Consider the following 26,786-nt stretch of genomic DNA (forward strand, 5'->3'; position numbering starts at 1 on the left):
ACTTCATTTAAGGTGGTCTGCCACATCAATTAATGTAGTCTGCCACTTCATTTAATGTGATCTGCCACTTCCATTATTGTAGTCTGCCAATTTAGTTAATGTGTTCTGCCACTTTAATTACTGTGGTCTGCCACTTCAATTACTGTGGTCTGCCAATTCAATTAATGTAGTCTGTCACTTCAATTAATGTGGTCTGCCACTTCATTTATTGTGGTCTGCTACATCATTAAATGTGGAATGCCACTTCATTTAATGTGGTCTGCCACTCAATTATTGTAGTCTGCCACATTAGCTAATGTGGTCTGCCACTTCAATTAATGTGGTCTGCCACTTTAATTACTGTGGTCTGCCACTTCAATTAACGTGGTCTGCCACTTCAATTAATGTAGTCTGTCACTTCAATTAAGTGGTCTGCCACGTCAATTAATGTGGTCTGCTACTTCATTTTAGCGGTCTGCCACATCAATTAATGTGGTCTGCCACTTCAATTACTGTGGTCTGCCACTTCAATTAATGTGATCTGCCACTTCAATTAATGTAGTCTGCCACTTCAATTACTGTAGTCTGTCACTTCAATTAATGTGGTCTGCTACTTCATTTAAAGTGGTCTGCTACTTCTGTTAAAGTGGTCTGCTACTTCATTTAAAGTGGTCTGCTACATCATTAAATGTGGTGTGCCACTTCATTTAAAGTGGTTTGACACTTCATTGAAAGTGGCAGCCATAATTGCGATGTGGCCCTCAACAAAAAGGGCTTGGACACTCCTGGTCTACACAATAAACCAACAAGTTTAGATGCAACTGTTGTTGTGCCGCTCAGAGACAAATTGCTGCGAGGCCGCCATTAATTTGTGGGATTGGTCGAATGAAAAAAGTGCCTTCGGTTGTTATTTGCTGGCGCTCCTTTTGATGCAAACGGTGGTCAAACAGCTCAAAGAGGCGCGCTCACCAGGAACAGAACCACGCTGACGCCGATGTAAGCGAACACGATGCACATCCAGATCTCGTAGGCCAGCGGGTCCAAGAAGGAGAAGACGCCCGGTTTGGACTTCTGAGGCTTCTTAATCATGATGGAGATTCCCAGAGACATGAAGGGCTTGGAGAAGTCGATCACCTCCTCCCTGACCAGAGTGATGGTGAGCGGGGCCACCGCGATCTCCGCTTTCTGCCAAGAAAAGAGGCCTCGTTAATCACGCTCTTCATTTGCAGACGGCGAGGGGCCCGCTTGAGGAGAAGGTTGAGGACGTGGAAAAGAGCGAGGACAAGTGAACGGTGCGTCGACAAGCAGGAGAAAAGGTGTGCACAACGAGGATCTTTTGCTGAGACAGAGTCTGTGTTGAAGGGAAGAAAGAGGAGTAACAAATGAGGCGCTAAGGGCCACATTCTCACACTTTAGTGTTCCTTTTAAACACTTGAAGTTTCTTCTATTCATATTCTTAGTCGGGGGAAAAAGTCTTTAAGTCGTGAATGTTTTTGAAAGGCATGAAAAAGATTACACATTAAATGTGACAATGTCATATCAATGTAGTGTGTGTATGCACACTACAACAGCTTCTTCTTCCTGGCTGGATGTGATTAATTATCGACAAATTAAGGGTTCTTACGCTTTTTGACCCCGAGGCTCAACTTTTTCACGACAAATATTAACACTAAATTAGTAATCTTAACCATGGTTTTAGTCGTAATAAATAATTATTTGTAACCTAATTACAGTTTAACAGGATAAACCTTGTCACATGATATGAAAGCATGTGTTAATCACAGAGATTATTATTAATTTAACACATAAACTTTAGTCCCAGGTCAGGATGATTAGAAAGATAAATATTAATCAACTACACAGCAAATGAAGGTGAAATCCATGAAAAATATTACATTTTAAATGTGACAATGTCCTAGTGTGTGTATGCACACTACAACAGCTTCTTCTTCCTGGCTGCATGTGATTAATTACCGGCAAATTAAGGGTTCTTACCCTTTTTAACCCAGAGGATCAACTTTTTCACGACAAATATTAACACTAAATTATAGAGATGTCCGATAATATCGGCCGGCCGATATTATCTGCCGATTAAAGCTTTAAAATGTAATATCGGAAATTATCGGTATCGTTTTTTTTTATTATCGGTATCGTTTTTTTTTTTTTTTTTTTAAATTAAATCCACATAAAAAACACAAGATACACTTACAATTAGTGCACTAACCCAAAAAACCTCCCTCCCCCATTTACACTCATTCACACAAAAGGGTTGTTTCCTTCTGTTATTAATATTCTGCTTCCTACATTATATATCAATATATATCAATACAGTCTGCAAGGGATACAGTCCGTAAGCACACATGATTGTGCGTGCTGCTGCTCCACTAATAGTACTAACCTTTAACAGTTAATTTTACTCATTTTCATTAATTACTAGTTTCTATGTAACTGCTTTTATATTGTTTTACTTTCTTTTTTATTCAAGAAAATGTTTTTAATTTATTTATCTTTTTTTATTTTATTAATTTAAAAAAAAAAAGGAGCTTATCTTCACCATACCTGGTTGTCCAAATTAGGCATAATAATGTGTTAATTCCACAACTGTATATATCAGTATCGGTATCGGTTGATATCGGTATCGGTAATTAAGGAGTTGGACAATATCGGAATATCGGATATCGGCAAAAAGCCATTATCGGACATCCCTACTAAATTAGTAATCTTACTCTTGGTTTTAGTCGTATTCAATAATTATATGTAACCTAATTACAGTTTAACAGGATAAACCTTGTCACATGATATGAAAGCATGTGTTAATCACAAAGATTATTATTAATTTAACACATAAACTTTAGTCCCAGGTCAGGATGATTAGAAACATAAATATTAATCAACTACACAGCAAATGAAGGTGAAATCCATGAAAAATATTACATTTTGTGTAATTTTGTGTCCTAGTGTGTGTATGCACACTACAACAGCTTCTTCTTCTTGGCTGGATGTGATTAATTACCGGCAAATTAAGGGTTCTTACCCTTTTTGACCCCGAGGCTCAACTTTTTCACGACAAATACTAACACTAAATTAGTAAACTTACTCTTGGTTTTAGTCGTATTCAATAATTATATGTAACCTAATTACATCTTATCAGGATAAACCTTGTCACATGATATGAAAGCATGTGTTAATTCCCAAAGATTATTATTAATTTAACACATAAACTTTAGTCCCAGGTCAGGATGATTAGAAAGATTAATATTAATCATATACACGGCAAATGAAGGTGAAAGGCATGAAAAATATGACATTTTAAATGTGACAATGTCATATCAATGTAGTGTGTGTACGCACACTACAACAGCTTCTTCTTCCTGGCCGGATGTGATTCATTATCGGCAAATTAGGGGTTCTTACCGTTTTTGACCCCGAGGCTCAACTTTTTCACGACAAATATGAATAGTAATCTTACTCTTGGTTTTAGTCGTATTCAATAATTATATGTAACCTAATTACAGTTTAACAGGATAAACCTTGTCACATGATATGAAAGCATGTGTTAATCACAAAGATTATTATTAATTTAACACATAAACTTTAGGCCCAGGTCAGGATGATTAGAAAGATAAATATTAATCATATACACTGCAAATGAAGGTGAAATCCATGAAAAATATTACATTTTAAATGTGACAATGTCCTAGTGTGTGTATGCACACTACAACAGCTTCTTCTTCTTGGCTGGATGTGATTAATTACCGGCAAATTAAGGGTTCTTACCCTTTTTGACCCCGAGGATCAACTTTTTCACGACAAATATTAACACTAAATTATAGAGATGTCCGATAATATCGGCCGATAAATGCTTTAAAATGTAATATCGGAAATTATCGGTATCGTTTTTTTAATTATCGGTATCGTTTTTTTAAATTTTTTTTATTAAAAAAAAAAAAATTAAATCAACATAAAAAACACAAGATACACTTACAATTAGTGCACTAACCCAAAAAACCTCCCTCCCCCATTTACACTCATTCACACAAAAGGGTTGTTTCCTTCTGTTATTAATATTCTGCTTCCTACATTATATATCAATATATATCAATACAGTCTGCAAGGGATACAGTCCGTAAGCACACATGATTGTGCGTGCTGCTGCTCCACTAATAGTATTAACCTTTAACAGTTAATTTTACTCATTTTCATTAATTACTAGTTTCTATGTAACTGTTTTTATATTGTTTTACTTTCTTTTTTATACAAGAAAATGTTTTTAATTTATTTATCTTATTTCATTTTATTAATTTAAAAAAAAAAAAGGACCTTATCTTCACCATACCTGGTTGTCCAAATTAGGCATAATAATGTGTTAATTCCACAACTGTATATATCAGTATCGGTATCGGTTGATATCGGATCGGTAATTAAAGAGTTGGACAATATCGGAATATCGGATATCGGCAAAAAGCCATTATTGGACATCCCTACTAAATTAGTAATCTTACTCTTGGTTTTAGTCGTATTCAATAATTATTTGTAACCTAATTACATCTTAACAGGATAAACCTTGTCACGTGATATGAAAGCATGTGTTAATCACAAAGATTATTATCTATTTACGACAAAAACTTTAGTCCCAGGTCAGGATGATTAGAAAGATAAATATTAATCAACTACACAGCAAATGAAGGTGAAATCCATGAAAAATATTACATTTTAAATGTGACAATGTCCTAGTGTGTGTATGCACACTACAACAGCTTCTTCTTCCTGGCTGCATGTGATTAATTATCGGCAAATTAGGGGTTCTTACCCTTTTTGACCCCGAGGCTCAACTTTTTCACGACAAATATTAACACTAAATTAGTAATCTTACTCTTGGTTTTAGTCGTATTCAATAATTATATGTAACCTAATTACAGTTTAACAGGATAAACATTGTCACATGATATGAAAGCATGTGTTAATTCCCAAAGATTATTATTTATTTAGGACAAAAACTTTAGGCCCAAGTCAGGATGATTAGAAAGATAAATATTAATCAACTACACAGCAAATGAAGGTGAAATCCATGAAAAATATTACATTTTAAATGTGACAATGTCCTAGTGTGTGTATGCACACTACAACAGCTTCTTCTTCCTGGCTGGATGTGATTAATTATCGGCAAATTAAGGGTTCTTACCCTTTTTGACCCCGAGAATCAACTTTTTCACGACAAATATTAACACTAAGTTAGTAATCTTAACCATGGTTTTAGTGGTAATAAATAATTATTTGTAACCTAATTACAGTTTAACAGGATAAACATTGTCACATGATATGAAAGCATGTGTTAATTCCCAAAGATTATTATCTATTTAGGACATAAACTTTAGTCCCAGGTCAGGATGATTAGAAAGATAAATATTAATCAACTACACAGCAAATGAAGGTGAAATCCATGAAAAATATTACATTTTAAATGTGACAATGTCCTAGTGTGTGTATGCACACTACAACAGCTTCTTCTTCTTGGCTGGATGTGATTAATATTATCGGCCGATAAATGCTTTAAGATGTAATATCGGAAATTATCGGTATCGTTTTTTTTATTATCGGTATGGTTTTTTTAATTTTAATTTTAATTTTATTTTTTAAAAATTAAATCAACATAAAAAACACAAGATACACTTACAATTAGTGCACTAACCCAAAAAACCTCCCTCCCCCATTTACACTCATTCGCACAAAAGGGTTGTTTCCTTCTGTTATTAATATTCTGGTTCCTACATTATATATCAATATACATCAATACAGTCTGCAAGGGATACAGTCCGTAAGCACACATGATTGTGCGTGCTGCTGCTCCACTAATAGTACTAACCTTTAACAGTTAATTTTACTCATTTTCATTAATTACTAGTTTCTATGTAACTGCTTTTATATTGTTTTATTTAATTTTTTATTCAAGAAAATGTTTTTAATTTATTTATCTTATTTTATTTTATTAATTTAAAAAAAAAAAAGGACCTTATCTTCACCATACCTGGTTGTCCAAATTAGGCATAATAATGTGTTAATTCCACAACTGTATATATCAGTATCGGTATCGGTTGATATCGGTATCGGTAATTAAAGAGTTGGACAATATCGGAATATCGGATATCGGCAAAAAGCCATTATCGGACATCCCTACTAAATTAGTAATCTTACTCTTGGTTTTAGTCGTATTCAATAATTATATCTAACCTAATTACAGTTTAACAGGATAAACATTGACACATGATATGAAAGCATGTGTTAATTCCCAAAGATTATTATTTATTTAACACATAAACTTTAGGCCCAGGTCAGGATGATTAGAAAGATAAATATTAATCAACTACACAGCAAGTAAAGGTGAAATCCATGAAAAATATTACATTTTAAATGTGACAATGTCCTAGTGTGTGTATGCACACTACAACAGCTTCTTCTTCCTGGCTGGATGTGATTAATTATCGGCAAATCAGGAGGATTCTTACCCTTTTTGACCCCAAAACCCAACTTTTTCACGACAGATGGCCACTCAAATATTAACACTAAATTAGCGATCTTACTCTTGGTTTTAGTCGTATTCAATACTTATATGTAACCTAATTTAACGGGATAAACATTGTCACATGATATGAAAGTATGTGTTAATCACAAAGATTATTATTTATTTAAGACATAAACTTTAGGCTATTAGATTTATTTTTATTTATTTCTTCTTCTACTCAAACAATGCTGCTTCATTGTGACACATCTGCCTCCCTGTTGCCCCCTGCGGGATGGCGGGAGTACTGCATACATGGGCGACATGAGTTTGAATGGTTTTATCAAGACTATTTGGCCAAATAAAAGCTTTTACGGTTTGAATAGGCTGACTGTACAGCATATGATTTGCCTGATGGCTGGATAGGATAGATAAAAAATATATAAAATAAATATATTTTTTCAATGTATTTTATTCAATTAAAAATTGTTACAAATTAGAATTGCGATTTAATCGAAAACTGATTTTTTTTATGTCCATAATAAATAGTATGATTTGTCTAAAAAATTGTTATAGGTGTGCCTCTGCCTAACATTGTATCCTTATTATCATTAGAGAAACAAAAAATAAATAAATGTAGATCAACTTACCAAAAAAACTAACTTTTTTAAAATAGTTTTTTAGTCTGTAACTGAAAAAAAAGACAACTTTGTCATCCAGTCGCTGTTAAAAGACTGATTTTCGCGATTTATTTCTTCTTCTACTCACACAATGCTGCTTCATTGTGACACATAGGCCTCACTGTTGCCCCCTGTGGGATGGCGGGAGTACTGCATACATGAGTTTGAATTGTTTCATCAAGACTATTTTGAGTTGAGTTGAGTTGAGTTTGGCCAAATAAAAGCTTTTGTGGGTTGAATAGGTCTGCTTTACAGCATATGATTTGCCTGATGGCTGGATAGGACAGATACAAAATAAATAAAATAAATTTAAAAAAAAAAAATCGATTTTTAATATATTTTTTTTAATTAAAAATTGTTACAAATTAGAATTGCGATTTATTATCATTATCATTGAATAGGTCTGCTGTGCAGCATATGAACTGCCTGATGGCTGGATAGGACAGATACAAAAAAAATAAAATAAAAAATGAATTTTTAAAAATGTTTTTTATTCTATTAAAAATCGTTACAAATTAGAATCGCGATTTAATCGAAAACTGATTTTTTTGATGTCCCTAAAAAATAGTATAATCTGTCTATAAAATTGTTAGAGGTGCGCCTCTGCCTAACTTTGTATCCTTATTTTCATTAAATAAACAACAAATAAATAAATATAAATCAACTTACCAAAAAACAAACTTAACATTTTTTATTTTTTTATTCTGTAACTGAAATTTTTTTCCCCCTTATTTAAACTATAAAAAATTTGAATTGCTCTGTTGATTGCTATTCTTAATGTTGTTGGGCTGGGTTTGGTTTTGTAGTTGGAATTGTATTATTATCGTATTATTGCGTATTATTTTGTTGCCCCTGTAAAAAAATTAAATAAAAATAAAACTATAAAAATATTTTTGACCGACTGAAAAAATTAAGTTATACAAACTAAATTAAATATTAATTCATATTGATCAGCAATATTAACTCAGGAGCACGAAATATAAAACATTTAAGAAAAAAATCTAAATAAGGATCAATGGCTACAATGAGCACGTTTTGTAGTGCACAGCTTTTGGAAGCGTGATACTGATAAAGCACGTTCCCCCACCTCAATATTTGAGAAAGACTTGGGAGCTCTGTGATGTGAATAAGACAGCAGGTGGCGCTGGCATGCAGAAGCAAACAAACAAAAAGATAACAAGTAAATTAGAGGCAGGAGCTAATAAATGTTCCCTTTTGCAGCCTCATCAGCGAGGACATCGAGCTCTCGGAACAAATCAAAGCTGATTAGCGCCGCTTCCTCGGTGTCACCTCCCTGCCATTAAAAGATTCTGCTGGCCAATTAATTCTGCAAAACGATCTGTGCAAAGTTAGGACTGACATTGTCTCCCAAAAAGTGGGCCCCGCGCCACGTCAGCACGGGGCCGCCGCGGAAGTCGCCGGGCCGGGCGGGAAGCGTGCTCGGACCGGGTGGGAGCCCGAGGTGGGGTCACGGTGGCGTGACGAGCGACACGACTTTGGGAGGTTTCTTTTTTAGTTCTGGTGCCCGAGGCGGTCATTAGGGAAGACATCCTGGTGTGTTTTGTTTTTGTAAATCCTCAAATTGAACCAGCGTCCTCCGCAAGGACAACAGGGATGCTTTTTTAGGCCGCTTGAAATAGGACAAAAATACATAAATACATGCGTCTTTAAATAAGTACTTAAATGTGTCATTTAAAATTATAATTGGAATTAAATACACAAACATGTTATTTTATTCATTTAAAAAAATATGAATGTGTTATTAAATGTGTCATTAATAATTATAATTGTTTTTATGTGCAACGCCATTCATTTAAAGTGGCCCAAAACATGATTTAATGTGGTCCGCCGCATTATTTAATATGGCCCACCACATCATTTAATGGGGCCCGCCACATAATTTAATGGGGTCCTCCAAAATCATTTTTATGTGCTTCGCCACATCATTTAATGTGGCCTACAACATGATTTTATGCGGTCCGCCGGATAATTTCAAGTGGACCACCACATCTTTTAAAATGGAGGCCACATCATTTAATGTGCCCTACTACATCATTTAATGTGGTCCCCCAACATAATTTGTATGTGCCCTGCCAGATCATTTAAAGTGGCCCACAACTTGATTTGATGTGGTCCAATACATAATTTATAATGGCCCACCACATAATTTAATGTGGTCCTCCGAAATCAGTCTTATGTGTCCCGCTATGTCATTTAACGTGCCCACAACATGATTTTATGCGGTCCGCCGGATTATTTCAAGTGGCCCGCCACATCATTTAATGTGACCTGCTACATCATTTAACGTGGTCCCCCAACATCATTTTTATGTGCCCTGCCAGATCATTTAAAGTGGCCCACAACATGATTTGATGTGGTCCTCCAAGATCCTTTTTATGTGCCCCGCCAGATCATTTAATGTGGCCCACAACATGGTTTTATGTGGTCCACTACATCATTTAAAGTGGCCCACAACATGATTTTACGTGGTCCACTACATTATTTAAAGTGGCCCACAACATGATTTTATGTGGTCCACTACATCATTTAAATTGGCCCACAACATGATTTTATGTGGTCCACTACATCATTTAATGTGGCCAACAACATGATTTTATGTGGTCCATGACATCATTTAAAGTGGCCCGCCACATCATTTAATCTGGCCCTCCACCTCATTTATGTGGTTCACGGCATAATTTAAATTGGCCCACCAAAACATTTGATGTGGCCCACCACATGAATTCATGTCTTCTGCCACATTATTTCAAGTGGCTCGCCACATCATTTATTTGGCCTGTGAAAGGCTAGAAATAATCAATGACTTTCTGGCTAAAATCTCTTTGTTCCTTTAATTTTGACAGAGAAATGTAGCGCATACAATTGCATATATTAGACACTTTAATATTTTCAAAAACCCATACTTAAATATCTGCTTGTCCCCTTGACTCAGGATTAAAGTAGGTTATCCATAATCATAACTAAAAACAGTCGCCAATTGAAGTTGTATGACGAGGCTGTGATACGTTTATATATATATATATATATATATATATATATATATATATATATATATATATATATATATATATATATATATATATATATATATATATATATATATATATATATATATATATATATATATACTCTTAGGCCACCACAAAGATGGTTCTCCCAGCAGCCATTGCAACATTCTAACTGCACAACTTGGTCCTTACCCCATAAACCAGCTCCCCCACCATGCCGTTCCATATCTTAGTCTCGGGGTCCCTGGCGCCGTATTTCCCGTCGGGCACGATGGAGATCTTGTATTTGATTCCGATGTGTTTGGCGATCTCCGAGGCCAAGTCCACGCAGTAGCCCTCGAACTGCTCGTTGCCTTCGTACATCTCCCAGTTCTTCTTCAGCATCACGTAGGGACCCTCCTGCGAGGGCGATAAAGACAAGACATTTAAACAGGGGGTTGGGGGGGGGGGGGGGGGGAGAAACTAGAATTTAAAATTCCATTAGGAAGTGCGTGTGAAGGCCCGATACGTGTGAGTAGAACTGAAAATGTTATGTGTGCAGGAGGGAGTTGTGACGGCACAGAACTACAAGGGGGTGATGTTGCTGTCACAACTCCCTCCTGCACACATAACAGTAAGTTCTGGCCAGGGATGGCAGGTTGTGCAGGCTTTTGAAGGCAGGTCTGATCATCAGCTCCAGGTGTGCAGATTGCCGGGTGATTGATTGCAGCTGTTTGCTGCCGCCGGTCTGGGGCACGCTCTCGGAGCTGCGCTCAGTGCAGCGCACAGATGAATGCGCACTGACGCGTGCACGGACCGTGACAGAAAAGCTTGGGTGAGTGGAGTGTGTGGGTGTTGGAACGCTTCCAATCGGTTGAGAACTGTGGGACATGGAGAGGTTTGTATATTTCCCATTCATTGTCAATGGGGGGAATTTCCTGGAAATTCCGGGTAATCAGGGAGACCACAGAACACTTTTCCACTTTGCATCAGTCCATCTTAGGTGAGCTCAGGCCCAGCGAAGCCAGCAGCGTTTCTGGGTGTTGTTGATAAATGGCTTTGGCTTTGCATAGTAGAATTTTAACTTGCACTTACAGATGTAGCGACCAACTGTAGTTACTGACAGTGGTTTTCTGAAGTGTTCCTGAGCCCATGTGGTGATATCCTTTACACACTGATGTCGCTTTTTGATGCAGTACCGCCTGTGGGATCCAAGGTCACGGGTATTACCGCTTACATGCAGTGATTTCTCCAGATTCTCTGAACTTTTTGATGATATTACGGAGCGTAGATGGTGAAATCCCTAAATTCCTTGCAATAGCTGGTTGAGAAATGTTGTTCTTAAACTGTTGGACAATTTTCTCACACATTTGTTGACAAAGTGGTGACCCTCGACCCCGTCCTTGTTTGTGAATGACTGAGCATTTCATGGAAGCTGCTTTTATACCCAATCATGGCACCCACCTGTTCCCAATTAGCCTGCTCACCTGAGCATTCCTCAACTTTCTCAGTCTTTTTTGCCACTTGTGCCAGCTTTTTTGAAACATGTTGCAGGCATCAAATTCCAAATGAGCTAATATTTGCAAAAAATAACAAAGTTTCTCAGTTGGAACGTTAAATATCTTGTCTTTGCAGTCTATTCAATTGAATATAAGTTGAAAAGGATTTGCAAATCATTGTATTCCGTTTTTATTTACCATTTAAACAACGTGACAACTTCACTGCTTTTGCGTTTTGTAGAAACAGATTGATTGTGAGTGTTATATCGGGAAAAAACCCACTATTGGATATCCACCCCAAATAAACATCACACTTCAACACATCAAACCTATTCAGCCACCTTGAAAGCTTGCTCCTTTCAACGCAGCGTTAGCTAGAGACGACCTAAGGAACTAACGCCATCTGTGATGTCATCATGGAAGTGATGTCATCATGAAAGTGATGTCATCATGGAAGTAAGTGATATCAGCATGGAAGTGATGTCATCATGGAAGTGAGTGATGTCATCATAGAAGTGATGTCATCATAAAAGTGATGTCATCATGAAAGTGATGTCATCGTGGAAGTAAGTGATATCATCATGGAAGTGATGTCATCATGGAAGTAAGTGATATCATCATGGAAGTGATGTCATCATGGAAGTAAGTGATGTCATCATGGAAGGGATGTCATCATGGAAGTGATGTCATCATGAAAGTGATGTCATCGTGAAAGAGATGTCATCATGGAGGTAAGTGGTATCATGGAAGTGATGTCATCATGGAAGTGATGTCATCATGAAATTGATGTCATCACGGAAGTAAGTGACGTCATCATGGAAGAAAGTGATGTCATCATGTAAGTATTGTCATCAGGGAAGTAAGTGACATCATCATGAAAGTGATGTCATCATGGAAGAAAGTGATATCATCATGGAAGTAATATCATCATGGAAGAAAGTGATATCATGGAAGTGATGTCATCATGGAAGAAAGGGCGTGGCGAAGTTGGTAGAGTGGCCGTGCCAGCAATCGGAGTGTTGCTGGTTACTGAGGTTCAATCCCCACCTTCTACCATCCTAGTCACGTCCGTTGTGTCCTTGAGCAAGACACTTCACCCTTGCTCCTGATGGCTGCTGGTAGTGCCTTGCATGGCAGCTCCCGCCATCAGTGTGTGAATGTGTGTGTGAATGGGTGAATGTGGAAATACTGTCAAAGCGCTTTGAGTACCTTGAAGGTAGAAAAGCTCTATACAAGTATAACCCATTTATTTATCCTTTATATCATCATGGAAGTGATGTCATCATGGAAGAAAGTGATATCATCATGGAAGTGATGTCACGTCAACAATTTGTCAAATCCACCTTTATTTTGGAGTCCATCTTCCCTCCAAGTGTGCACAAACTGCACTTACATCTACGTTTTGAAAGTGAGACATAAATAAAAGATGGTATCAGACCACAGAGATATATTGTGCGCGCCTTTTCTTCTAGAAAGAGGCGAATAATGCAATGTGACGGCACTTCTATGGGAGGTTTGTTCCAAGTGCGGATGTGTCCCCGCTGGGACGAGCACCTGACTCACACTTTTCCTCCAAGGAGGAAATAAAAGTAACAACTTTGTTGTTTTGAAGTGTCAATACACTTTTTCAGAATACACTTGCCAAAGATGACAGGAAGGAGAGAAGCTAAACCAGGGCTGTCCAAAGTGGGGCCCGGGGCCAATTTTTATTTATATATATACATATATATATATATATATATATATATATATATATATATATATATATATATATATATATATATATATATATATATATGTATATATATATATGTATATATATATATATATATATATATATATATATATATATATATATATATATATATATATATATATATATAAATAAATAAAATAAAAATAAAAAAATATATTAAAAAAAAAAAAAAATATATATATATATATATATATATATATATATATATATATATATATATATATATATATATATATATATATATATATATAAAAGAATCAACTGCCAGATAACAAGATGGAGCAACCAAACTTGATAGTAGGTACTGTCACCTGATTGGCTGTCAGTTGGCTCTCTGGTTAGCATACTTCCTACAAAGTAAAAAAAAATCCGACATTTTATCGAACGCGTTCTTTAATTGATATTATTCACATATCGTTTTATCGCCCGGACCCGTTCCGTGGCTCGGCTAGCCTCCTCGCGTTTGGCGTACAGTCCTTCGTCTATGATGTAAATCAGCGTGGGTATAAGCAGCCGATAATGATATCATATTGTCCTACCGTGTCAGAACTTACAATAACGTTTCTCCTCCAACAACATTAGCGGAGACATTATCAGATCCCCAGGCGCTCGTTCCATGGAGCGGCCATGAATCATGGCGTTAATGAACATCAAACGTGCGTCCTCCAGTGCATCAACACTTCCATCCTCATAAGCTGCTCACTCAACCACAACCTCGGCCGGAAAACATCCTAACGAGCATTATTTAAATGTGCAACTCATTTGCTGTTTGCTGCATATTCACGGTCATCATTGAGGGCCTCATCTACTAAATGTGCTAACTCGCTAGCGGACGTAAAATATCGTTTGCAATACGTTTAGCGTGTTTGTTTTCATGTGTATGCAGAATACGTGCTGATTATCAGACTAGTATGTACACATATTACGATGTATTTATGCTATATTACTACATGCTTCATCACTCAAGCAGCACTGAGAGCGGACTCAGTCAAACTGAGTAATATTGCAATTCCCAACAGCAACCGAGCATGTATGCTTGGTGGAAAACGCTCACACCTAAAGTAAGGCTAGCGGGATGCTAATTGGATTTGCCATAGACGGGCTACTATTAGCATTAGCGATTTTACACGGCGATTTCAACACCTCCAAATTTGGTACTGGACTAAGATGAATGTTGCAATCAAACAGCTGGTGTGGAACAAGCACAATACTTACAGTGCAAACACTTTGTAGGGCACAACATAACATAACATGTAAATCTTTTTTTTGATTTTCTTTTTTTAATCGATTAAGAATCGTTACAAATCAATATTTGTTTTGTTTTGACACCACTTGCATTTTTGTCCGAGTGGCTTGAAAGGATAGATTTGAATAAATAATAATAATTAAAAAAAAAAAGTTAATCCTTTTTTTTTTTTTTAATCGACTAGGAATCGCTACAAATAAGAATCGCGATTCATTCTATATTTTTGTTTTTTGACACCACTTGCATCTACATCAATACTATAATTTGTCTGAGTGGTTTAAAAGGACAGATTAAAAAAAAAGATATAATTAAAAAAATTTAAATCTTTTTTTTTTTTTTTATCGACTCAGAATCGCTACAAATAAGAATCGCGATTCATTCTAAAATGCGTTTTTTTTTGGACACCACTTGCATTTACATCAATATTATGATTTGTCTAAGTGGCTTGAAAGGACAGATTTAAAAAACTAATAATAAAAACAAATTAAAATAATTTTTTTAACTTTTTTTTTTTTTTAATCGATTAAGATATCGATTAGGAATCGCTAAAAATAAGAATCGCGATTCATTCTAAAATTGTATTTATTTTTCTTTAAACCACTTGCATCTACATCAACAATAAGAAAGGGCAGATTTAAAAAAAATAAAAATTAAAAAAAATAAAAATTAAAAAAATTGAAATCTTTTTTTTTTTTTTTTTTTTAATCGACTAGGAATCGTGACAAATAAGAATCGAGATTCATTCTAAATATTTTATTTTTTGACACCACTTGCATATACATCAATGATATAATATATAATTTGTCTGAGTGGCTTGAAAGGACAGATTTAAAAAAATAAATAAATAAAAAAAAAATCCATTTTTGTTTTTTAAACGACTAGGAATTGCTACAAGTAAGAATCGCGATTCATTCTAAAATCGCTTTTTTTGACACAACTTGCATTTACATCAATAAAATGATTTGTCTAAGTGGCTTGAAAGGACAGATTTAAAATATTAATAACAATTTAAAAACATTAAAATACTTTTTTTTTTTTTTAATCGATTAGGAATCGCTACGAATAAGAATCGCGATTCATTCTAAAATTTGTATTTATTAATTTTTTTTTTTTTTAACCACTTGCATCTACATCAACAATATAATTTGTCTGAGTGGCTTGAAAGGACAAATAATAAAAAAAGATATAATACAAAACATTTTAATCCTTTTTTTTTTTTTTTTTTTTTTTTTTTTTAAACGACTAGCAATCGGTACAGATAAGAATCGCGATTCATTCTAAAATAAAAAAAATCTTTGAAACCACTTGCATCTACATCAACAATATAATACATAATTTGTCTGATTGGCTTGAAAGGACAGTTTTAAAAAACTAATAATAAAAACAAATTTAAATCCTTCTTTTTTTTTTTTATCGATTAAGAATCGTTACAAATAAGAATCGCGATTAATTCAATTTTTTTTTTTTGACACCACTTGCATCTACATCAACAATATGATTTGTCTAAGTGGCTGGACAGGACAGATTAATAATAATAATAATAGTAAAAAAAATTAAAATCCTTTTTTTTTTTTTTTTATCGATTAGGAATCGCTACGAATAAGAATTGCAATTCATTCTAAAAAAACATTTTTTTCCCCACTTACATCTACATCAACAATAAGATTTGTCTGAGTGGCTTGAAAGGACAGATTAAAAAAATAAAAAAATAAAATAAAAAATGTAATCCTTTTTTTTTTTTATCGACTAGGAATCGCTACAAATAAGAATCGCGATTCATTCTAATTTTTTTTTTTTTGACACCACTTGCATGTACAGCAACAATATAATATATCATTTGTCTGACTGGCTTGAAAGGACAGATTAAAAAAATAAAATAAAATAAAAACAATATTAAAATCCTTTTTTTTTTTTGATTAGGAATTGCTACGAATAAGAATCGTAATTCATTCAAAACATTTTTTTTTTTGTATTTATTTATTTTTTTAAACCACTTGCATTTACATCAACAATATAATTTGTCTGAGTGGCTTGAAAGGACAGATTTAAAAAAAAAAAAAAAAAAAAAAAAAAAAAAAGATTTCTTTTTTTTTTAAATCGATTAGACAAACAGTATAATTTATCTGAGTGGCTTGACAGGACAGATTAAAAAAAAGTTTTTTAAAATAATTTTTTTAAAATATTTTTTTCTTTTAAACCAAGTTTAGATTTTTTTAGGTCGATTAAGATGATAACAAACAAGAATCGCGATTAATTCGAACATGTATATATTTTTTGACAGCCCTATTAGATAGTGTGCAGTGCTGCCATCTCATGTCTTGGAAGTGCAACTGCATCGCAAACAGGACTCAAATGTAAGAAGAAAACAATAAATAACTGGTCATAATTAACTCATATTTAAATGTTGCATTCAAAAATACAACAAATCATCTTTATTGACACATTTAAAAGTACCAAAAATTGGTACCGTTGCGTACCAGTATCGAGCACGCACACACACACACACACACACACACACACACACACACACACACACACACACACACACACACACACACACACACACACACACACACACACACACACACACACACACACACACACACACACACACACACACACACACACACACTAATGGGAGCAGCCAGTTTCACTTCAAAGTCTCTTTAACGTTTCTTATCAGTTTGCCCCAGATGCCTTTGTCTCTGTGTGAAGGTTTGTGTGTGTGTGTGTGTGTGTGTGTGTGTGTGTGTGTGTGCGTGTTTGTGTGTGTGTGAGTGTGTGTGTGTGTGTGTGTGTGTGAGTGTGTGTGTTCTTTTAAAGCAGTCCCTCCAGGATTTTGCAGGCTTTTTTTCTGATCGTTGCTGCCTGAAATGTCTGGATTTACAGCAGCTTTTTTCGAAGTCATCGTTAGTAGGTAAAAAAAAAGGAGTTATAGTTGGTAAAAAAATAATAATAATAAAAGAAGAGGAGTCATAGCAGTTAATGAAAGGAGTCATGGTCGGTAAAAAAAGAGTCATAACATGTAAACAAAAAAAAAAGTCATAGTAGGTAAAACAAAGAGTCATAGCAGGTAAACAAAAAAAAGTCGTAGTAGGTAAAAAAAGAGTCAGGGCAGGTAAAAAAAAAGAGTCATATCAGGTAAAAAAAAGGAACAATAGCAGGTAAAATTAGGTAAAAAAGGAGTCATATTAGGTAAAAAAAAAAGGAGTCAAAGCAGTTTAAAAAAGGTCATAACAGGTAAAAAAACAAACAAAAAAGAGTCATAGGAGGTAAAAAAAAAAGAGGAGACAATACTAGGTTAAAAAAAGAGTCATAACAGGTAAACAAACAAACAAAAAAAGAGTCATAGGAAGTAAAAAAAAAAGTCAAAGCAGGTAAAAAAAAGAGTCATAGCAGGTAAAAAGAGTCATAGCAGGTAAAAAAAAAAGTTATAGCAGGTAAAAAAAAAGTCATAGCAGGTAAAAAAAGAGTCATAGTAGGTAAAAAAGAGTCATAGTAGGTAAAAAAAAGGTGTCATAGCAGGTAAAAAAAAGAGTCATAGCAGGTTATAAAAAAGAGTCATAGCAGGTAAAAAAAGAGTCATAGTAGGTAAAAAAAGAGTCATGGTAGGTAAAAAAAGGAGTCATAGCAGGTAAAAAAAGAGTCATAGCAGGTTATAAAAAAGAGTCATAGCAGGTAAAAAAAGAGTCATAGCAGGTAAAAAAAGAGTCATAGCAGGTAAAAAAAGAGTCATAGCAGGTTATAAAAAAGAGTCATTGCAGGTAATAAAGAGTCATAGCAGGTAAAAAAAGAGTCATAGTAGGTAAAAAAAGAGTCATAGTAGGTAAAAAAAGGAGTCATAACAGGTAAAAAAAGAGTCATAGCAGGTAAAAAAAGAGTCACAGCAGGTAAAAAAAAGAGTCTTAGCAGGTAAAAAAAAGAGTCATAGTAGGTAAAAAAAGAGTCATAGTAGGCAAAAAAAGGAGTCACAGCAGGTAAAAAAAGAGTCATAGCAGGTAAAAAAAGAGTCATAGCAGGTAAAAAAGAGTCATAGCAGGTAAAAAAAGAGTCATAGTCACGTGGTTATGTTGTCTACAAAATGGCAACAAAAAGAGGATTCAAACCATTCTTTTCTAAGCCCAAATTACTGATGACACCCTTACCCTTGACCCATCCAAGAACACTCACAGACGTTTCTTCCAATTATCGACTGCAGAAATGAAAGTTTTGATTAGATTCAGAGCACAAGTGCGTCCGCGTGCGTGTTTGTCTGCCAAAGGAAAGAGAAAGCGTGCGGAGGAAAGAGGCAGATGTGTGAGGTGAAACCACGTACACGTTCAATAGTCAGGAAGGAGTAGAGCATTATTCCATGGCACATCAGAGACTAAACCCAGGTCACGTCTAAGCGGCGGTCTGAGGTCACTTTTAGATTTGCCTGCTAATGAGATATTAGTATAATCAAGTGTCTCTCCTCGTGGCCACGCTCCGAGGGTTGGCTTCCAATTCTCCCCCCCCCCCGACTCGTGAATCAAATTTGGCCACGGGACACCCGCGCCGCCCTTCCCCACTTGGCTCCTTATTAGCGCCATAAAAGTAATAAACTTCAGCCTCCAGCCAATCGTGACTTCTACTTGTCTTTGCCGCACCTGACCCAGTTCAGGTCCGGCCACTTCAGACTTACAGAGCGGGATGGTCTCCTGCTGGCCCCACTGTGGACTGGACTCTCACTGTTATGTTAGATCCACTATGGACTGGACTCTCACTATTATGTTAGATCCACTATGGACTGGACTCTCACACTATTATGTTAGATCCACTGTGGACTGGACTCTCACTATTATGTTAGATCCACTATGGACTGGACTTTCACACTATTATGTTAGATCCACCATGGACTGGACTCTCTCACTATTATGTTAGATCCACTATGGACTGGACTTTCACACTATTATGTTAGATCCACCATGGACTGGACTCTCTCACTATTATGTTAGATCCACTATGGACTGGACTCTCACTATTATGTTAGATCCACTATGGACTGGACTCTCACTATTATGTTAGATCCAATATGGACTGGACTCTCACACTATTATGCTAGATCCACTATGGACTGGACTCTCACTATTATGTTAGATCCACTATGGACTGGACTCTCACTATTATGTTGGATCCACTATGGACTGGACTCTGACTATTATGTTATATCCACTATGGACTGGACTCTCACACTATTATGTTAGATCCACTATGGACTGGACTCTCACTATTATGTTAGATCCACTATGGACTGGACTCTCACACTATTATGTTAGATCCACTATGGACTGGACTTTCACTATTATGTTAGATCCACTATGGACTGGACTCTCACACTATTATGTTAGATTCACTATGGATTGGACTCTCACACTATTATGTTAGATCCACTATGGACTGGACTCTCACTATTATGTTAGATCCACTATGGACTGGACTCTCACTATTATGTTAGATCCACTATGGACTGGACTCTGACTATTATGTTATATCCACTATGGACTGGACTCTCACACTATTATGTTAGATCCACTATGGACTGGACTCTCACTATTATGTTAGATCCACTATGGACTGGACTCTCACACTATTATGTTAGATCCACTATGGACTGGACTTTCACTATTATGTTAGATCCACTATGGACTGGACTCTCACAATATTATGTTAGATTCACTATGGATTGGACTCTCACACTATTATGTTAGATCCACTATGGACTGGACTCTCACTATTATGTTAGATCCAATATGGACTGGACTCTCACGATTATGTTAGATCCACTATGGACTGGACTCTCACACTATTATGTTAGATCCACTATGGACTGGACTCTCACAATATTATGTTAGATCCACTATGGACTGGACTCTCACTATTATGTTAGATCCACTATGGACTGGACTCTCACTATTATGTTAGATCCACTATGGACTGGACTCTCACAATATTATGTTAGATCCACTATGGACTGGACTCTCACTATTATGTTAGATCCACTATGGACTGGACTCTCACACTATTATGTTAGATCCACTATGGACTGGACTCTCACACTATTATGTTAGATCCACTATGGACTGGACTCTCACTATTATGTTAGATCCACTATGGACTGGACTCTCACACTATTATGTTAGATCCACTATGGACTGGACTTTCACTATTATGTTAGATCCACTATGGACTGGACTCTCACACTATTATGTTAGAGCCACTATGGACTGGAATCTCACACTATTATGTTAGATCCACTATGGACTGGACTCTCACAATATTATGTTAGATTCACTATGGATTGGACTCTCACACTATTATGTTAGATCCACTATGGACTGGACTCTCACTATTATGTTAGATCCACTATGGACTGGACTCTCACACTATTATGTTAGATCCACTATGGACTGGACTCTCACTATTATGTTAGATCCACTATGGACTGGACTCTCACACTATTATGTTAGATCCACTATGGACTGGACTCTCACACTATTATGTTAGATCCACTATGGACTGGACTCTCACACTATTATGTTAGATCCCCTACGAACTCTGTGCAAGGAGTTGGCTTTTCCGTTTGAATGTCAGAACAACTTAGGAAGCCGGTATGAATGTATTGGTCTAGGTGGTTGTCCTGAAATTTCAGTAAAACTTGATAATATTCCTATTCTGTCTTGATGGTCCTTCTTACTCAGCATATATGTCATCGAAAGAACTTGGGATTGACCAGTAACTTAGAATCCCTGGAAGGAAGAGCTGGTCGACGCAACAGGACCAAAGAGGAAAAGAACCATCCGGATTGTTCTAGGCGCAAGGTTGAAAAGCCAGCATGTGTGATGGTATGGGGGTGTATTAGTGCCCAAGGCATGGGTAACTTACACATCTGTGATGGTATGGGGGTGTATTAGTGCCCAAGGCATGGGTAAGTTACACATCTGTGAAGGCGCCATTAATGCTGAAAGGTACATACAGGTTCTGGAGCAACATATGTTGCCATCCAAGCAACGTTACCATGGACGCCCCTGCTTATTTCAGCAAGACGATGCCAAGCCACGTGTTACAACAGTGGTTTGAGTGCGGGTACATGCAGGTTTTGGGTTTTGTAAATCAAAGATGCATCAATAATTGATAGGTAATCTCAATTGAATCGTGCAAAGATTAGGATGTAGAAAGTAGGTGACGTTACCATGATGGTGGTCACAATCACAGTCCTGTTCTCCATGGCTGAGCTGTCGTTGGACAAGGCGTTCTCGTTCTGCACCAGCACCAGCTTGTCGATGTCGTTCCAGTAGCCGATCTGACAGCCGTGACAAAGAAGAAAGCAAATGAGCGCGCTCGTCCAGAACTCAATCACAATAAAGACTCCCAGACTAATAAGGCCGACAAAGAATGGAAAGTTAGAAACAGAATAAAAGTCCAGCCGCAGATTTCCCCCGGGGGACCGAAGACACGGAGTGTGAGCCAAAGCAAACATTGTGCTTTTTCTTTTGTTTTAAGAGTATCTGGCCCAGGAAGGAAATATGAACCGTCTTATCTCATCGTGACGAATGGACGGCGTCTTCCTTTTTTACGTCTCTGCAGACTTTTATATATGCCAAGGTCGCGGCCGTAAAACAGACAAAGTCGAGGTGCGTTTCTGAAAAGGGCCGTTTATAATGCATACATGCACCATAAAATGATCTGTCCCATACATTTTTCATCTAGCAAAGTGTCCTACGCTGATTGCATATTTCAATAAGTACAATTTCAAAGAACAAGAGGAACAATAGCATTTATTGTTTTTTTTCAGCTTCCTGGAATTAGATTTCCCCACAAAATGTAATTTATTTTCTTCTGAAATATTATATATATATTTTTTTACACGTGTCTTATCCCAACTTTTTATTTTAGGTTTAATTAAAAAGTAAAAATACAATTTGGTAGAAATCCACTCTGGGTTTTCATGTTCCCCTAACACAGTACTGCTCAAATAATTTATTATTATTACTGTGAGTTTATTAAATTTTATTTTTCAGTACCAAATCCATCACATTTTTTATTTTTATTTTTAAAATTTTATTTTTAAATGTGATTTTTTTTAATTTTAAACATTTTCTGTTTCAGACTAAAAACACTTAAATAAGATATTATTTGTTGTAAGTTGATCTATATTTCTTTGTTTGAAATTTTTTTAGAGATGTCCGATATATGCGTTAAAATGTAATATCGGAAATTATCGGTATCGTTTTTTTTATTATCGGTATCGGTTTTTAATTTTTTAAATTTGTATTTTTTTTATTTTTATTTTTTAATTAAATCAACATAAAAAACACAAGATACACTTACAATTAGTGCACCAACCCAAAAAACCTCCCTCCCCCATTCACACTCATTCACACAAAAGGGTTGTTTCTTTCTGTTATCAATATTCTGCTTCCTACATTATATATCAATATATATCAATACAGTCTGCAAGGGATACAGTCCGTAAGCACACACGATTGTGCGTGCTGCTGCTCCACTAATAGTACTAACCTTTAACAGTTAATTTGACTCATTTTCATTCATTACTAGTTTCTATGTAACTGTTTTTATATTGTTGTACTTTCTTTTTTATTCAAGAAAATGTTTTTAATTTATTTATCTTATTTTTCTAATTTTAAAAAAAAATGACCTTATCTTCACCATACCTGGTTGTCCAAATTAGGCATAATAATGTGTTAATTCCACGACTGCATATATCGGTTGATATCGGTATCGGTAATTAAAGAGTTGGACAATATCGGAATATCGGATATCGGCAAAAAGCCATTATCGGACATCCCTAAAATTTTTTTTAATAAGGACACATTGTGTACGGAATAATTATGCAGAGGTATACTTATAACAGTTTTATAGACGTATGATACTATTTATAGTATCGTTTGTAGTCATAAAACCCAAGCCATTTAATTGCCGGCATGGTGAGACCAGTTCGACCCCCATGTAATGTACCCTATGTATATGTAATAACCACAGACACATCAATAAAATCCCCTGAAGAGCAGGGAAACCTGCGAAACAGGCTTGTAGGGATGAAATAACCTCTGTGTTTTTCCTGACCTAATGTATATTCTGCTCTACCCCGGTATTGAGCACTGTATAACGGACAAACCACAGAAACCTCGACTATATATACTGTATATATATATATATATATATATATATATATATATATATATATATATATATATATATATATATATATATATATATATATATATACATATATATATATATATATATATATATATATATATATATATATATATATATATATATATATATATATATATATATATATATATATATATATATATATATATATATACATATATGTATATATATACATACATATATACATATATACACACATACATATTTACACATATATATATACATACATACATATATATACATATATACACACATACATATATACACATATATATATATATACATACATATATATATATATACATATATACACACATACATATATAGACATATATACATACATATATATATATATATATATATATATATACATATATATATATACACATACATATATACATATATACATACATATATACATATATATATATATAGATACATACATATGTTCCATCTTCTACCTGTTCATAGCGTTCCTACTCGTATGGATTCTTCATTCATCACCACAAACGACGTCTTTCGTACCCTTTTGTGATTCGCTGTCATGATTAAATAAATAAAAAAATTGCGAACTAAATATTAGATATCGTAAGCCGCTACTTTGAACCCTGCGACTTATGAAATGGTGCGGCTAAATGATGGATTTTTTCCCCGCTGATGGCCATAATGTTTTGTGTTCAATAGTTTTCAGACACTGAAATGGTGTGTGCCAAACCGCCATTTTTCGGACGAGTTCGAAAATGTACTTCCTGTTTTAACGCCTTGAACCGGAATGAAAACCGTCCATAGCGTTTCTACTCGTACGGATTCTTCATCTTTTGTAGGTTTTCCAATATAACTAGAACAATTCTTACTTACTAAACCGTCCCATGTGTGATGTCTGCAGGAGTGTTTTCGTGCATATTTGTACGTGCTACCGCAACGTAATCAAGTTGTTGGTATTTACAAATATGCTAACACTGGTAAACGTGTTAGCATATTGGCATTCTTTTTGTATTGTTTCATTTTCACACATTCCTCAGTAAATTCGCCAAAACGTCACAGTGGCGTTACTGAGTCTGTTTAGCTGATTGGAGAGCTAGCTGGCGCAGCTGGTGGGTTAATACCATGACTTCTGTTTTGTTTGATCGGTTGTTTTACTGCCCTGTTAAAAAGACACCATTCGGAAACAATTAAGATATGAAAATACGCTTTTACAGAATATAACTTATTTCACAACGTATATATCTGCGGCTTCTAATATGATTATTTTTTTTTTTTTTTCAAAAATGTTGTGGAATATACCGGAATATAGTCCGGAAATATACTCGCCTTTCAGTATTTGTAGACAACAGTTTAAGTAAGTCAGAGGTCTTGAACTTTTCTGGTAGGAGGGATGTCTTTTTGACACCACAGTGGGGAACATTTGTTTGAAATCCTCCAGCACTTGTAAACACAGACATCTAGTTTCTCCTCTGTGACCTTATGTGTCGTCCCCTTGCCAGATTTTGCATTTCAGCCTTTATTTGTGCATACATCAGTATTCTTCGCCTCGCCTCCTTGTTGTCTCGGTTTTTGATCTACTTGCCCCCCCAACCCCCTGCGGTGGTTTTAGACGTGGGCCACATTCTCTCGGGCAGAGCTGGGCAAATATTTTGACTCTGGGGGCCATATTGAGAGAAAAAAATGTGCCAATGTGTTTGTGTGTATAAATGATATATACACATTTTGCTGTAAAAATATGTTGTTCAGTATGGGTCCCTTTTTTTCAGGAACACTGATAAAAAAAAATAAACAACGTCCGATAGAATTATAAAAAAGTTATGACACACCACCTAAAAAAAAACGGAATGGAATTTTACAGTTTTTTACTGAAAGGGACACCCTAAATATACATAAAAATAAAGACAGTGGGATTTACAATATTAACTATGAACAATAAAACACTGAATATTAACAACAAAATGAACATCGCTCCTCTTTTACGTGGGATTTACAATATTAACTATGAACAATAAAACACTGAATATTAACAACAAAATTAACATAGCTCCTCTATTACGTGGGATTTACGATATGAACTACGAACAATAAAACACTGAATATTAACAACAAAATGAACATCGCTCTTCTTTTACGTGGGATTTACAATATGAACTACGAACAATAAAACACTGAATATTAACAACAAAATGAACATCGCTCCTCTTTTACGTGGGATTTACAATATCAACTGTGAACAATAAAACACTGAATATTAACAACAAAATGAACATCGCTCCTCTTTTACGTGGGATTTACAATATTAACTGTGAACAATAAAACACTGAATATTAACAACATATGAACATAGCTCCTCTTTTACGTGGGATTTTCAATATTAACTACGAACAATAAAACACTGAATATTAACAACAAAATGAACATAGCTCCTCTTTTACGTGGGATTTTCAATATTAACTACGAACAATAAAACACTGAATATTAACAACAAAATGAACATCGCTCCTCTTTTACGTGGGATTTACAATATGAACTACGAACAATAAAACACTGAATATTAACAACAAAAAGAACATCGCTCGTCTTTTACGTGGGATTTACAATATCAACTACGAACAATAAAACACTGAATATTAACAACAAAATGAACATCGCTCTTCTTTTACGTGGGATTTACAATATCAACTACAAACAATAAAACACTGACTATTAACAACAAAATTAACATCGCTCCTCTTTTACGTGGTATTTACAATATTAACTGTGAACAATAAAACACTGAATATTAACAACAAAATGAACATCGCTCCTCTTTTACGTGGGATTTACAATATTAACTGAGAACAATAAAACACTGAATATTAACAACAAAATGAACATCGCTCCTCTTTTACGTGGTATTTACAATATTAACTGTGAAC

At 35.2% G+C, this 26,786-nt stretch overlaps 1 protein-coding gene across 2 annotated transcripts in view; it reads right to left on the bottom strand.

The window, feature by feature from the left end:
* gria4a (glutamate receptor, ionotropic, AMPA 4a) overlaps window positions 1–26,786 on the bottom strand; it is a 351,871-nt gene that overhangs the window by 80,909 nt on the left and 244,176 nt on the right. For both annotated transcript variants that reach the window (XM_062067252.1, XM_062067253.1), the window contains exons 10-12: window positions 21,875–21,985; window positions 10,377–10,583; window positions 949–1,164 (exon numbers count right to left, since the gene is read on the bottom strand). In XM_062067252.1, coding sequence (XP_061923236.1) covers window positions 949–1,164; window positions 10,377–10,583; window positions 21,875–21,985 — 534 coding nt within the window. The remainder of the gene's footprint in view (window positions 1–948; window positions 1,165–10,376; window positions 10,584–21,874; window positions 21,986–26,786) is intronic.

Source organism: Entelurus aequoreus, linkage group LG13 (genome assembly GCF_033978785.1).
Source record: "Entelurus aequoreus isolate RoL-2023_Sb linkage group LG13, RoL_Eaeq_v1.1, whole genome shotgun sequence".
NCBI lineage: Eukaryota > Metazoa > Chordata > Actinopteri > Syngnathiformes > Syngnathidae > Entelurus > Entelurus aequoreus.